We start from the raw sequence: 14,551 nt of genomic DNA, 5'->3' as shown, positions 1-14,551 counted from the left end.
ATCCAGTAATTAATGTGTTGTTGTTGACCTCTGTCCTCCAAAATGAAGGAAGCTCTCAAAGCTTATAAGCTGTACGGCGCCATCCGCTTTCATTGTAGTGTCCAAATATATACAACATTCACAAAGAGGAAAAGTTTGAGGATGTTTGTGAGAAATGAGTCATTACTAAAAATACTTCTGAATGGGCTGAGCGGTGCCTGTCAGCTAATTGACACGTACAGTACTAAGCTCAAGTGACAGTTAGCGAGGATGCTAGTTTGGAGAGCGTTTTCTCCAACTTCAGTAAGTCTTAATTGCAACCGCTGTTGCATGACAGGCCCACACAGGCGGAAGGTCTTGATAGTGTCTTGTCGCTAAAAATGGGAATAGATGGCCAGTCCACCTTAAAGTCAGTACATCTTAGGCGAGCCTGGGTCAAAGCTGTCTCTAACTCAGGGGCCACACTGCACTCCTATATTTTATATATAGTTGTATTGCTAATTGTAGAACACATTTTAATTTGTCTAAAATCTTAAAGGTGCTATTTGTAAGAAAAAATGATTTTTGAGTCTCACTCCCAACTCGTCAAAAACAGGCGCTTTTGGGTGGCAGCTTTTTATTATCATTTATTTATTATTTTTTAACGAGTTGGTAATGAGACTCAACTTTTTTTTTTTTACAAATAGCACCTTTAAATTCACATTTTTTCAAAATGCTTGGGCCTGGCGAGTCATCCTTGGGTCAGTACAACATGGTTTTGCAATACACTGGCAGAAACCCCGACGTAGGTTACACGTAAGTGTTTAGTGCCAGCTGAATTAGGTAAAAACGACTGGCAGCGGCTTCCTTGCTCCTCTTCTTCATTTCATCTTCTGTCTCCCTCTGCTCGCTCATTATGTTGCGTCTTTTCTCAGCTCTCATCAGAGCGAAAACAGAATCTCAAAGCAGAAAACCAATTTGTAGAACATTCAAAAATTCATGGACATTGCTTTATTATTTATCATTTCATTTTTCACAACCCTTGAAGAAAAACTGTTTCACAGAAATCCAGATTTTCCTCACAGCGCTGGTAATATATCCATGTTTGTAGCTCTTAATATGCACACACACACCCCCCCAAAAGTCCCTCCGGCCATGATAACACTCCTGACAAATGGAGCTGACCGGTGCTCGCGTCGCTGCGGTGAAACTTCTCATTTATTCCCCTCATCACGGTGACCTCGAGCTAAACAGACACGTCGTCACAGAGACGGATGTGTTAACAGAAACGGTGATTTGTTTTCGTATTTGGCCGCGATTAGAGGAAGCTGCCTCGCCACGCCTTTGATACTGTCGCTAAGGGCTCATCGATGATGTCTGGTCTCTTCATCCGGGGGTGTGTGATGTGTGTCTGCATCTAAGGAAACACATAAAAACAGATTTATTATTTTGTCTCCCTTCCTCGCCATCACCTAATGGTTTGGTCACTCCGTTGGGTTCCCACGGTGGCAGCTGGTGAGCCAGTGAAATACTGAATGTGCTCTTTCCTTGTTAGTTGCGTGGGGGGAAAAATACCAATGATTCCTGTGTGATGTCTTGTTACTGTGAGACTTCTTGTAACTGATGTCACGGAAACCAGCAGGATTAATCCATTAAGGGCTGTCCTGGGGGACCAGACAGATCAGGCCTGAACAAATTGTCACCACTTATCATTGGGACACGCTTTCCTCTACAATACCACAGGGAGCCATCACAGGCCCGGCGTAAACTCAGTCTTCATCCTACAAGGAGCCGGGAGTTGGGAGGTTAGGGGATTTTTTTCTGGGCTCTATGGTATATATCTAACCCTTTCTGGTTTTGCTGGTGTTGCGGCTGTGTGTGGTTGTCATCATTCGACACTCGACAACTTGAAAATGTTGTTCTTTTGCCGAAAACCTTTCGTAGCAAACACTGAGCACTCAGCTGCCACAGCATGTATGAAAAGTATATGAAAATAGCTGATATTAATGTTTTTAAATATCAATAGTAACTTTTTTGGGCAATAATGGTACTTAAGTATCAAGAGTCCACATAAAAGTGAAATTTACATATATTTACACGTATGTATATACAGTATATTTAGTTTTTTTCATCAGAATGTTGATAAAAATGTATTAATTTATAAATGCATTCCTTGTTTTTAGCCTATGTGCTGTAGGTTTACAGACAAAACTCACCTGGTGATGCTAAAGAGAAGTCCAAATTATGTTAGCGTGAATAGAGATCTGAGTTACAGTGACTCTAACAACAGTTTGTGACGCCTGTGTGTTCTCATCTGACTCAAATTACAAAACACTGAGGATTTTCTCAGGTCAACGCAGCCACTACCCAAGAGTTAAATGAAATCTCTTCTCTCTCGCTCTCTCACTCTGCGTTGCTTCTGCCTCTTCTCTCTCTCTCCCCTTCCTGCTGAGTTGTCAATTTAATTCTCTAACTGCGTTACGAGTACAGGTGCCTCACACTAACTCGCCATAACTCACTTTCAGCCACACAGCTTCGAGTCGTCTGTCACATGCGACTCCTCAGCAAAACCCCCGGACCTCCTGCCTCGCCCCGGTTGTTTCGGGTTTTTTTTGTCGCTGTGGCTTGTTGTGCGTTTAATCTGGTTGCTCTCACAAAAGCACACACACAAATTGATGGGGGCATCTACACACACACACACACACACACACACACACACACACACACACACACGCAAGTATGAGTCATGCAATCACTTTGACATGCAGCCCACTCTCCCAGGCAGAGCGCTGCCTTTTTCGATCAAACTAGATTGTCGGAGCATTAAGCCAGTAAGAGCTCCTGCAGACAAACAGGTAAACAAAACGTTTACTGTATGTCTGTCCCCCGAGTTCCCGCTAGATGGTTTTGTCTTATTTCCAGAAATATCAAATTGAATAATTCTGTTTTTGCCTCCCTCCTTTCGTTCTGTACATCTCGGCGTGTGTTCGGAGAGCAAAAAAGTAAAAAGAAAAGGAAAATTTCTCATCACAGCAGATTGACGTCAGTTTCAATATCAGTGAGGAAGCTTCCTCTTAGCCGTCAATGTCAGTAGCCTAATACTGGCAAATCTGTGTGTGTGTGTGTGTGTGTGTGTGTGTGTGTCTTAGACCTTCAAGCACGGTTTCTCCTTCTTCACAATAGCTTTTTTCCGAGTAAATGATTTTTGAAAAGCCTTGACATTTTGTGCTTGTGTGATTTTTATGATTTTGTACTGATCTACAAATACAGTATGACTCATTTTATCTTTTATTCGGTGTGTGTGTGTGTGTTCCAGCTACCATCATTTTGAATGAGCTAAATTGGACAGAGGCCTTGGAGGATGTTTTCCGGAAAAACAAAGAGGAAGATCCGTCACTCCTCTGGCAGGTGTTTGGCTCTGCCACCGGATTGGCTCGGTACTACCCAGGTGAGCAGCCCGGTAGCCAATGGGGGGGTTCTCCGACAGACTTTCTGTCACAGTGTGTTGCTGTCGCTCAGACTTTATTAAAACTCTTCCTTGTGACTTTGCACTTAAAAAAACCCACAACAGCTGTGAGAAAAGTCTCAAATCACCATCATCTATATAAGATTGCATTAAAGGACTAGGCCGACATTTTTGGGGGGAAATCTGTGTGCTAAGTATCAAAATTGAGTTGAGTAAAAGTACTTAGTAAGTGCCAACTGTTGAGTTAAACAAATGAGACTTGTGTAAATTAGTGAGAAGCCAGGGCCAGGCTAGCTGTTTCCAGCTGCTTCCACTTTATGCTATGCTAAGCTAATCGCATTATAAATAAAAATCAGAACCATATGGACCTTCTCATCCAACTCTTAGCCAGACCACACATGAGCATATTTCCCAAAACGCCTTAAACACAAGCATAAAGTGAAGTAAAAATATTCTTTTTTCCCCTTCTGCCGAATCCTAGCATCCCCTTGGACCAACTCGAGCAATTTACCCCATAAGATCGACCTCTACGACGTGCGCAGACGACCGTGGTGAGTGTGGACACTGGTTGTGGGAGGTGCAGTCTTGTCTCTGTGCCTCTAATCATCTCATTGTAAGTTGTCTCTCTAGCGTTTTGTCGAGGGCAGACACGAGGCTCGTTCCATCTACCTGTGTAAATGTTACGATATCAAAACATTCGTTTGCAAGAACTGTATTTGCATGTTGCACAAACACGATTACACACAGGAGCGTCTGGACACACGCACAGTTTAAAGCGATCGGATCCAGGACTGTGAACAAAGTCGAACCGGCTCAAACAAACACATCAGAGCGCTGTGATGATTAAGCCACTGCAGATCAAAGGGTACCAACACAAAAGCTTCATTAGTCTCCTAAAAATGATTAAAATCTGGCTGGAAGCCACCGATTCTTTTAACTGTGTTATTACATTTCATTAGCCTCAAAAGCCCCATCAGCTACTTAGCACTCAAGCTCTGAACAAAGATATGCAACTGTTTGTTTATTAAAGAAACTGGAGACGGGAGCTAATGAAAGAATACAAAGGTCTGATTGATTTTAGATTCAAATGAGAGAAAGTGATATTTGTTTACTCGCTCTACAAGAGATCAGAGTAACGAGACTGAAAAATAGTCTCATAACTGTTATGTGTGCCCATTTCTGTGTCTGTGTTGTGTTATATGAATTTGATTAAAAAAGGATTCCTACATTATATTAATTGCCTGTGTGTCTGTGGCCGTTTGCTCTTCCACTTCTGCGTACTTGTAAATCCTTTACGCTGCTCAATATCTGCAACCTTTGTGTGTGTGTGTCTGTGATTACTCACCAGGTACATTCAGGGGGCAGCGTCACCCAAGGACATGCTGATCCTGGTGGATGCGTGAGTGACAACCCTATGATTCATCTGTTACAGTCAGATTTTATTTGCTTTTGCGTGCCAGAAGGCCCCCGATGCTAGCTCTGAGACTGGCCTCACCCCGCCGGGCGCTGCTGCGACGTGCTCACCGCAGCTGTCTCCGCGCTCGTGTGACACTGATGAACAAAAAGCAGTCAGTGTATTGGGCCACTTCATCAGTTCCGGTCCAGTTGTTTCTTCTTGTGATTTTTCGCCTTAAAGGTTTTAGGGTTAGAAGAGACAAGATATTCAGGGAAGATTCTGAAGTGATATCTGTCATGACAGCAGTCTCAGCTGTCAATCATGACGTCACATCCTCTTTTTATATCCAAAAACTATTTAAAACCAAACTTATCTGAGTAATAAACACTTGAATGTACATGAGCACGACGAGAACTACCTTAAATGATGATGCCATCTTTGGTAAAACATTATTTGACCTGCAATTTTACGTGTGGCACACTTACTGTCTGCTAACATGGAGGAGGAAGGATTTATTACCGATACTGCAGCCAGCCACCAGGGGGCGATGGAAATGTTTTGGCTTCGTGTCATGCAGCCAGTCTATATACAGTCAATGAGTCTGTAGTAAGAGGGAAATAAATTGATATCAATAACAAGTGTTGCCTGTGTTTCCAAAGCCTGTCATATCCTAAATACTCACTTTCAACAGCTTTCATGATCACAACCAGTGGAGCTATAGTATATGTACTAAACATGCTGCAGACGCGAACACGTGATCGCGCGTGTTGTGTTTTCTCGGCTGTGTCAGGGCGATTCGTCTGGATTTTCAGGTGGTGTTTCATGACAAATGGCACACTTGGCAACAGCAGCAGGGCTAAATGACAACGCTCTGTGATGAATGAAAAACTAGATTTGTCCACTTGCAGTCAACTCCTAACACAGCTCTGGTAATTGGCAGGCGGAGGATTGATGGGTCTTATTAGACATTTAAAGCTCGGATGAAAAGAACATCAAAGGAACTCCACCATCCATTTATCTTTTCTTTTACCTGCAGGAACCAAGCAAGAGGCATATTTATAGATCCACTAGGTTATCTCGTCTTTAGTACAATATAGAAAACTATTGAAGGAGCATTGACAGTGCTGAAAGCCCAAGCACTGGACTGCATGATCACCAGTTCAAATCCTGGCTTTTGGTAGAGCAGTTTGAGGCAATTTCTGCATTTCTAGCATTGGGCGTTTCAGCGCTCTTGCATTTCTAGTTTATTATTCATTCTATACAATCATTCACAGTTTGTGTACGGGTCATTAGCTGAGACATGATGATGGCATGTGATATCTCTGCTTATAGCTCACGAATAGTCTTTTTGCCCTGCAGGCAGAAGGCTTTAAAGATGGCAGTGACAGTTGCGCCTGACCCTTGCTTCAGCGCACTGATCGAGCCAAATGTCCAGTTGTCTCGTACACAATCAAAGGGCAAGGTTTATTTATCCATCTATTCATTTCATTCTTTGGCTGTGGCGGCAACTGAAAAGCACATAAACCTCCAGAAATCACCTGAAATGCTCAGATTATTTCACAAGAGGAAAGTGGGGCGAGCAGGCAGAGGTGCAGTTAAAAAGCTTTGTGCCACTGTTCTGTGAGGATCAATTTCAGTAAGACTCGTCCCTGCATTTTAATGTCCACTTAAACCAGCGGGGACGTTTCTTCTCTCTTTCTTTTTTTAATGCTGATATTGATTTTTGTTGTAAAACGTATCTTTGTTCGAAACTGCAGGAGCGGCAGCGTGTCAGGCCTCACCCTCAAACTCATCCGACAGTCCGTCGGCAAAATGCTGGAGACGCTCTCCGACGACGACTTCGTGAACGTGCTCTTTGTGAGTATTCACACGGCTCATGCTTTCATTTAATCACCAGCAAGGAACACGTAAAATAATAATTGAATGTTGAAGTACTCAACTTTCTATCACAACGTACATTATTTGTTTTTATGTATTGAATTTGCAGGCGCACACATTGCTGAATGTTAATGTGGACATACAGTATTTGTGGCTTGGCTGTCGTTTGCGTCACCGTTTTAACGTGGCAGTGACCTTTTGAGTGACTTAATGTACTGCACATGGATGAATCTTTACTGTAGCTGCATGGATGCGCTCATGCTTACGAAGGGGTGCACGTCTCAAGAGCATCGCAGTTGAATACAAGTATGTGTGCCTAATAGAGCGAACAGATGACACAGCTTGAGCGAACCCTGAAGTGCCACGAGATAACTTTGACGAATGATTGTGTGCTTTATTTATGACCCACACTTTGAATCAGTGGCATGTTATGGAAAAGCCCCGAGGAATCTGAGGCATCGAAGGAGTTACAGACATGGGGATTGAGGAAATATTCATCCATCATCATTTAAAGCTCAATAGCAGGCTGCCGAGGGCGTAGTCGTGCTTCCGAGCAACTTTAGTTGCGGAAAGAAAAATCATACTGGTTTCAGTGGTTTTGGAGGAAATTGCGAGTACTCCAGAAGACATATTAGAGGCAATCACACTGGACATTATCTCCGGGGCTGAAATGTGTAGGGCGCCACTCTAACTTGATTTTGAGCCAACGCCAAATGCTGCTGTCTGTCACTTAGAGGGCATAGCTAGTCTTATTTACTGGGTGTAGCCTGTTATTGGGCGCCGAATTCCGGTGTTATTCCTAACACTTAGACTAACACTAACCTGGTTTGCCATTGTTATCCCAGGACTCACCTTCAAAACGATAATGCAACAAAAAAAATAAAAAGCACCACCCAAGATGATTGCGATTGGTTTAAAGACATGAAAACAAAGCCTGATTGTTTTTCCCCCTATATCAGAATGACCAATCCTACGTCCCGCCCCCCTTAGTTACTGTTGCTAGGTTGGACAAACTTGACAATAACAAAAATGGCGACGCCGGTCCTGTTTGGATTTAGCAGGGTCCCGCAGTTTTTATTAGATAGTTTCTGGGAGTCAGGCAATGTAGCTTCAAGAAGCTAACAGCAAAGACTACATTACGTGGTTACGTCCCCTTATACCCTTCTTTGCATCAGTTACTCTATGCATTTATTGCTGATGACAGACGTTAAACTATTGTTTTGCTAACATTTGCTAACCCAAGATGTGGCTACATCCAATGTGATGTGTCCGTACAAAGTTGACTGAGGTTCATCCTGGTTCGCTCAGCTGTTATTGGACCACAGAGTGAAAATGGGCGGGCCTTAAGGATGCACAATGGCGCAGCTAGACTTTTCTCAAGCACTGAGATGGCGCAAGACCAGTTAGTTAATGTTGTTAATGTTGCTATCTAAAAAAACACAAGAAGGTCCATCACTTTGATTTATTTTTTTGTAATCTGATCGGACAAAGGAGAAAAAGTCTCAAACACACTGACAGTAATGAAAACGAGATGACTCCTGCCGCCAGAATGTCCTTGTATCACCCTCTCAGTAAATAACATTTGTGCCTTCTCTGAGAAATTAGATTGCACAAGAACAAAATAACATTCGTTCTGTGTAACCGAATTAAAAGTCCCCCATTGCTGTTAAAAGGAGAGGTCAACCGGGCGATCACAGACAACAATAACGTGCTGCCAGAAGGAGCAGACGCTCAATTCCCGTAAATGGAGGACTTTGACATTGACAGCTTCCCTCCCCTTTTATCTTTGTCATCTTGTATGTCTTGCCTCGTCTTTCTAAAACTTCCATGACGTTGGGTAAGAATGCAGGCGTCGCCCTCTCCATTCATGCGATACATACGTTATGTGCGCATAACCAGCTTCCTCTTCGCCTCGTACAGTAACCCGTTTTCAAAACTTTAGCATACAGGTGGGTATCTGGCTGCAAAAAAATGTCTCGCTCCAGTCGCTCGCTTCTTTGGCACAGGATCGTGGATGTGCCTGCACTCTCCGAAACCTCCTTCTTAATCTTTGTTTGCCTCCTTTTTGTCCTTCCTCCTAATGGGAGGGAACATAAATTACTTCCAACTTTCCAAACGAACCATTAATTACATTTTCCTTCACTTTCCTTAATAAAGCGGTGGTTTATGTTTTTGTTTGGAGCTTTCAAATCAGCTAAGTGATCGGGCTTCTGAAGTTAATGAAATCAGGCAGCAGCGTAATAAATATATTGATGGCGTCCGGCTCAGTTTATGGGCCTTCCAGAAGCATTTAGAAGCTTTTCGAAGGTTCAATCTGTGATGACCTTTCAGAATCAAATAGTGTAATTAAAGCGATTGGGTTTGTTGTGTGTGGCTTCATGTATTTCTGGCCAAATCTCTCCAAGATAACAAGGTTTTGTGTGTTTTTAGGGTGAATGTATATAAGCAATGTCTTGCCAATGGAGAACATATATATATGTCACATACAGTATGCTGCTCCGCTGAGCTTTTACTGTCTGAGATATTTTAAGATGTGTTTTATGAGTTAGATGAAGTTCTAACTCACCATGGTTTATATTAGCGTGTGTGTGTGTGTGTGTGTGTGTGTGTGTAGGCGTGCGTCTGTTTAGAGGACGAATGTCTTGGCAGTATTTGCCCTGAAACGTCCGCCAACATGTTGAGTAGTTGGAAGCGGTTATCGTGAGCTCCTTTGGCGTTCCAACAACATAAACCCATGCAGATAGAGAAAAAATAGCAAAGAGGTGACACATGGCCCCTTGCTTGTTAGATCCTGGATTTTGTGTTCTTCTTATCATGAATCATTTTTTGTTGAACAGAGATTATTAACCACAGTGATCTTTTTTATTTCTGTTCCAATTAAACATTTATTCTTTTGCTTCCGCACCTAGAAAATATGGGCTACTTTGCCTCTGTTACACTTTGAAAACTCACTTAAAAGTGCTGATTGTCTTTTATAAGCTGACAACACTGGCTGTCAGCTGAAAATGACTCGTCTTTGTAGTTGCCCTCGTCATTGAACTCAGAGACGACGACGCTTCGGTCTCTTTCTGGTGCTTCTTCTATCACTTTGTCACCCGTGTTTGACATTTTTATGTCAGATCTTTGTTTCCAGCTCGAGAAGTCCCCTTAAAACTTTTAGATGATCTCTGCAGAAAGGTACAATTCACCAATGTAGCACCTATGCAGATCTAAGTGAATGCTATTAAAGGGTAACTCCACCAATTTTACACATTGAAGTGCGTTCACAGGTCTTGGGGAGTGCTACTGCATATGTGAAGAAAAAAGTAGTGTAAAGCCTTTTGTGGCTCCAGAGGAAGCTGCATGTAATCTGATAAGTTTGAGTTGCATTGTGGGTAATGTAGGCGTGGAGTTTAAAAAAGTGATATCATTGTGATCATTTGTTGTTAAACTGTCCAAAATGAGTGTTAAACACTGTTATAGGAATGCAATGTGCCTACATTACCCACAATGCAGCTTTGCCTCTCAGTGACATCACTGGAGGTAGTTTATTAGATAACATGTAGTTTGCTCTAGAGCCAGTAAAAGGACTTTATACTACTTTTTCTCATATACAGTAGTACTCGCCAAGACCTGTAAACACACTTTAATGTGTAAAATTGGCAGAGTTGCCCTTTAAAGACAAACAAATAGTGTAACAGATCAGTGATGCGTACGGGCAGAAATGAATATTTACAGAGCAAGACATTTTAACAGCACGGTAAAGGCGATATTTGTGCACCTCTTGTGTGTGTGTGTTTGTGTGTGTGTGTTTTGAACATGATCATGATTGGAGTCAAGGCCAAAACAGATGTTGGGTATTAATGAGCCATGTCCCAGTCCTCCATAGATGCTGTGTGTGTGTGTGTGTGTGTAGGATTATATTTGTGTGTAATAGGGATCCATCTGTTCCTCCACATTAACTATTCACAGATATTAATCAGAAGATATTTTAAATGTAGCGCTGTCTAAATGTACCTTAACCAGTTACCAGTGGTTTCTGTCTCTATGGCATAATTCTTCCATAATCAAGCTTGGCTGTTGTTTCTTTTTTTACCTCCTTATGCCACTGTTTTCACATCCCTACCTGCTCTCCTGCCAATCCTTCCTTCTGCTCCCACAGCTCCCTTCGGTCTGTACAGATTTGATTAAGACTGATTTCATTTAACACACGACAGAGTTTTGCATCAGCAAAGCCGAGAAGTTAAAGTGTTGTTGAAGTAGTCTGTTTACTTTGTGATCTCAAATGGAATCAATTTAATCTCTCTCTTTAAATACCTTATTATTAAGTGCATCCTATATGTTTAGGGACACTGCATGACTCCATAATGAAGGGAAACCAGGCCACATATTTAACAGAAAATATGTGCAAGTGCCTTCCCTCCACTTCCCGTCATCCCTCCTTCCCTCTTCCCCTCCAGTTCAACGAGAAGGCCAACCACGCGTCGTGCTTTCAGAACCTGGTGCAGGCCAACGTCCGCAACAAGATGAAGCTGAAGGCAGATGTGGATAAAATCACTGCCAAGGGTATCACCAACTACAAAGGCGGCTTTGAGATGGCGTTCGAGCAGCTCGCAGCGGTAAAGTGTTGGCGTGGGCATGCGTGGTGGAACGTTTGACTAACATAAGGGCGTAGGAGTGTGTGTGTGTGTGCAGGGATGGTAACGTTGAGGATGTCGCCGTCAATCTGTTGTGTTCAATGCTCCTTAAAATATGCAGACTGACCCAGAAGCTTGATGAAACACCTATTTAACAGTCTGATATAATTCATGTTCATTTTATTTATCAATTTCATTCAATTATGAAAATAATGATGGAGCAGAGAACACACTGACAACTCAATCCTAGTGGTGTTCTCCTGAAGAGTGAGTATGTGTCGACCTCTTCTGGATGTTTTTGGACATTACAGATTTACGTGTCAGTGCAGGAGTTCATGTTTCCCTTGCAACCACTCCTTCAGCCAGTTGTTATCCAGTCTCCTTAAATAAAACTGTGGTTAAAATACAAAATACTTCTGTGTCTCCTAGGTGAACGTGTCACGGGCCAACTGTAACAAGATCATCATGCTCTTCACTGACGGGGGAGAGGAGAAGGCAGAGGAGATCTTCAAACAATACAATCCTAATCAAGCGGTAGGATGTATTCAGAGAGCAGAGTACAGCTGTCTTTGCTTTTTTTTTTTTTTTTTTGTGTTTCTGTTTGTTTACTGATGTTATTTTCTTTGCAGGTGCGCATCTTTACATTTTCAGTCGGTCAGCACAACTACGACAAAGGGCCGATACAGTGGATGGCCTGCTCTAACAAAGGTACAAGGTTGCGTTCGAGGCAGCACATCACATATCTGACGTTCAGGGGTGGAAGTAACTGATTACAGCTACTTAAATTACTGTAATTAAGTCATTTTTTGGGGTACTTGATGGATTATCAAGGCTGATTTTCAGCATTTTTCCGATTAACGGGATCAATGTTTTTTGTGTCTGATTACTGATAAATCAAATTAATTTAATCGCACTACTTTGGCTCTGCTGCAGCATCATTTCTTTATCTGTAGTCACCAGTTCTTTATTAACAGGTGTGTGTGTGTGTGTGTGTGTGTGTGTGAGAGAGAGAGAAATGTGTGACAATAAAGGCATCCTATCTATTTGTTTGCAAATCCTTGTGATATGTCTTTGCCTCAGGGTACTACTATGAGATCCCATCTATAGGTGCCACCAGGATCAATACCCAGGTAAATTGAAATTCACCCATACAGCACTACCACGTCTCAGCTTATTTGTCCATGGCTTACTTAACAAGCCGTGTGTTCTGCCCTCTTGTGGTGGAATGGCTGATGTGCATGTAGAAAATTAAAACTGAAGCCCTCCTCTGTTCCTGCCTCTGCAGGAGTACCTGGATGTTTTGGGCAGGCCTATGGTTAAGGAAAGCAGGAAGGCCAAGCAGGTTCAGTGGACCAATGTCTACCTGGACGCACTGGTACGTTATGTTGCACACACATTGATATAAAGACAGACATGTGACCAGTGTGGGAAAAGACTGGCATTTGTAGTTCTGCAAGAATGAGAAGAAATCTGTTTTGTGTCAGATGAAGAATTTGAGATAAGTCTTGTTCAGTTATCTGCAGCATTTGTTGTTTGTCATCCCGGTAAACTCAGCTTCAACTCTCTTCCAGCAGTGTTTGTGAAATGACAGATTAACTTTACTTCAACAAATGTTGCATCAGTCGTTTTTTTTTTTTGTGGTGATTACGATTCTGTCAAGATTAACATTTAGGCGACAGTGTAGATAAGGAAGCAGTCTCGAAAACGGAGCCAAATGGTTTGGATATTGTCACTGATAAGACGCTGTCAACTTTTGTGACTGTAGTGACCTGGTCAAACTCAGAAATGTCTCTGCCTTTTGTTACGGGAAACTTCTTATTTTCGGTTTTCTGATGACCCAGTGACACCCACGAGATGTGTGTGGTTTCAGTGTTGGACATTTAAAAGGTGCAAAATGCAACAATTTTAGTTTAAAACATTCAAAAATTAACAAAAATGATCAACAGAGAGTAAGGAAATAACAGTTTTGACATTATGTGTAGGACGTCAATATTTGTGTTGCAGACATACCTCCTGAAGTTAGCGTGCTAACCAGCTAGCTCTGGCTCGTAATATCACTCAATTTATGCCATGAACGTTTATTTTGAGATGATGGATTTGCCCATGACCTCGTGTTTATTCAATGTGTTGTGTGTTTGGTCTTCCAGGAGCTTGGCCTTGTGATCACTGGAACTCTGCCAGTCTTCAACAAGACAGGCATGGGCACAAAGGTTGGTCCTAATTTATTCAATAGGCACACTTTTAATAACTCTTACTTTTTTTATATTACACGTAATTAGTCTTCGATTGTATCTCAGTTTGTTGGCTCATCCTGCCGCCTTTTACATCCATCTAGCTTACAGTTGACTGACTGAATAAATTTACTTTGACCCCTTGTGAGAATTGAGGTCTGGGGTTTTTCGTGACACGCCATAATGTTTGCCAGACTAAAAAAATAAACAGGCGACATGAATAATCTTAATTATCGTCCCATCCTTTACTTTTATCCCCCTCTTTCTTGTGGGTCTCCCTTATATCCTTTGTTGACGCTGAGGTCCCTCAAAGCTCTCCCACGTGCCCCCACAGGAAGAGGATCTGGGACGTCATAAAGCAAATATCAAAAAGAGATCAAACCTGCAGAGCGGGGAGACAAATGATCCGGTAGCTAAGTGCTTCAAGATGAGTTTACATGTCTATCTCGAAGGACGAGAGGCAACCTCCGCCACGGCTGAATACGAAGGCTGGAAATGCCTTGTCAGTGACTCATGGCGGCATGTAAAGCTTTTGGGAATGAGACTGTCCAGATTTCTATTGCACCCCATTTCCTTGAAATCATTCAGAATGCACAGAGGGACTTGACTCATCCAGAAAGAACAACAGGACTCATACTAGGCTCTTACACAGTGGTGTAAGAAGTACTCAGACCCTTTGCTTATGTAAAAGTACTAATACCACTCTGTGAAAATAATAATAAAAGATACAAGTCCTGCATTCAAAACCTTACTTAAGTACACTATGTCCCCTCCAGCCTGCTGCCACTGTAAAAGTTGAAAAATTATCTTTTTAAAAAGTATTTTTTATATGAAATGTTCCGTTTCACAACACAAACATGAAAAAACAAAGCAAAAGCAAACAAACAGACAGCACAGAGTATAAAAACAGTGTACCAGATAACAGAAAAGTGCACATGTACACGTCAGGCCATAGAATGACTAAGGCCCTGTCCAAACGTACACAGGTATTTCTTATAATGAAGCT

General features: G+C 42.1%; 1 protein-coding gene and 1 long non-coding RNA gene across 2 annotated transcripts in view; one reads left to right on the top strand and one right to left on the bottom strand.

Moving 5' to 3' along the window:
* The window catches only part of LOC311252696 (voltage-dependent calcium channel subunit alpha-2/delta-1-like), a 92,779-nt gene that overhangs the window by 49,315 nt on the left and 28,913 nt on the right, over window positions 1-14,551 (top strand). Inside the window, exons 7-16 of the mRNA XM_084346115.1 lie at window positions 3,275-3,406; window positions 3,906-3,975; window positions 4,773-4,823; window positions 6,578-6,677; window positions 11,138-11,296; window positions 11,744-11,848; window positions 11,944-12,022; window positions 12,395-12,444; window positions 12,600-12,689; window positions 13,462-13,524. Coding sequence (XP_084202241.1) covers window positions 3,275-3,406; window positions 3,906-3,975; window positions 4,773-4,823; window positions 6,578-6,677; window positions 11,138-11,296; window positions 11,744-11,848; window positions 11,944-12,022; window positions 12,395-12,444; window positions 12,600-12,689; window positions 13,462-13,524 — 899 coding nt within the window. The remainder of the gene's footprint in view (window positions 1-3,274; window positions 3,407-3,905; window positions 3,976-4,772; window positions 4,824-6,577; window positions 6,678-11,137; window positions 11,297-11,743; window positions 11,849-11,943; window positions 12,023-12,394; window positions 12,445-12,599; window positions 12,690-13,461; window positions 13,525-14,551) is intronic.
* Window positions 943-4,843, bottom strand: LOC311252698. The gene is made up of 2 exons (XR_014621577.1): window positions 4,770-4,843; window positions 943-1,375 (listed from the first exon to the last, which is right to left on the bottom strand). It is a non-coding gene; the product is annotated as an uncharacterized lncRNA (long non-coding RNA).

The sequence above is a fragment of the Pagrus pagrus genome, assembly GCF_965226575.1.
Source record: "Pagrus pagrus genome assembly, chromosome: 23".
In the NCBI taxonomy this organism is placed as follows: Eukaryota; Metazoa; Chordata; class Actinopteri; order Spariformes; family Sparidae; genus Pagrus; species Pagrus pagrus.
Note: the sequence above shows the minus strand (reverse complement) of the source record. Positions and strands in the feature narration are given on the sequence as shown.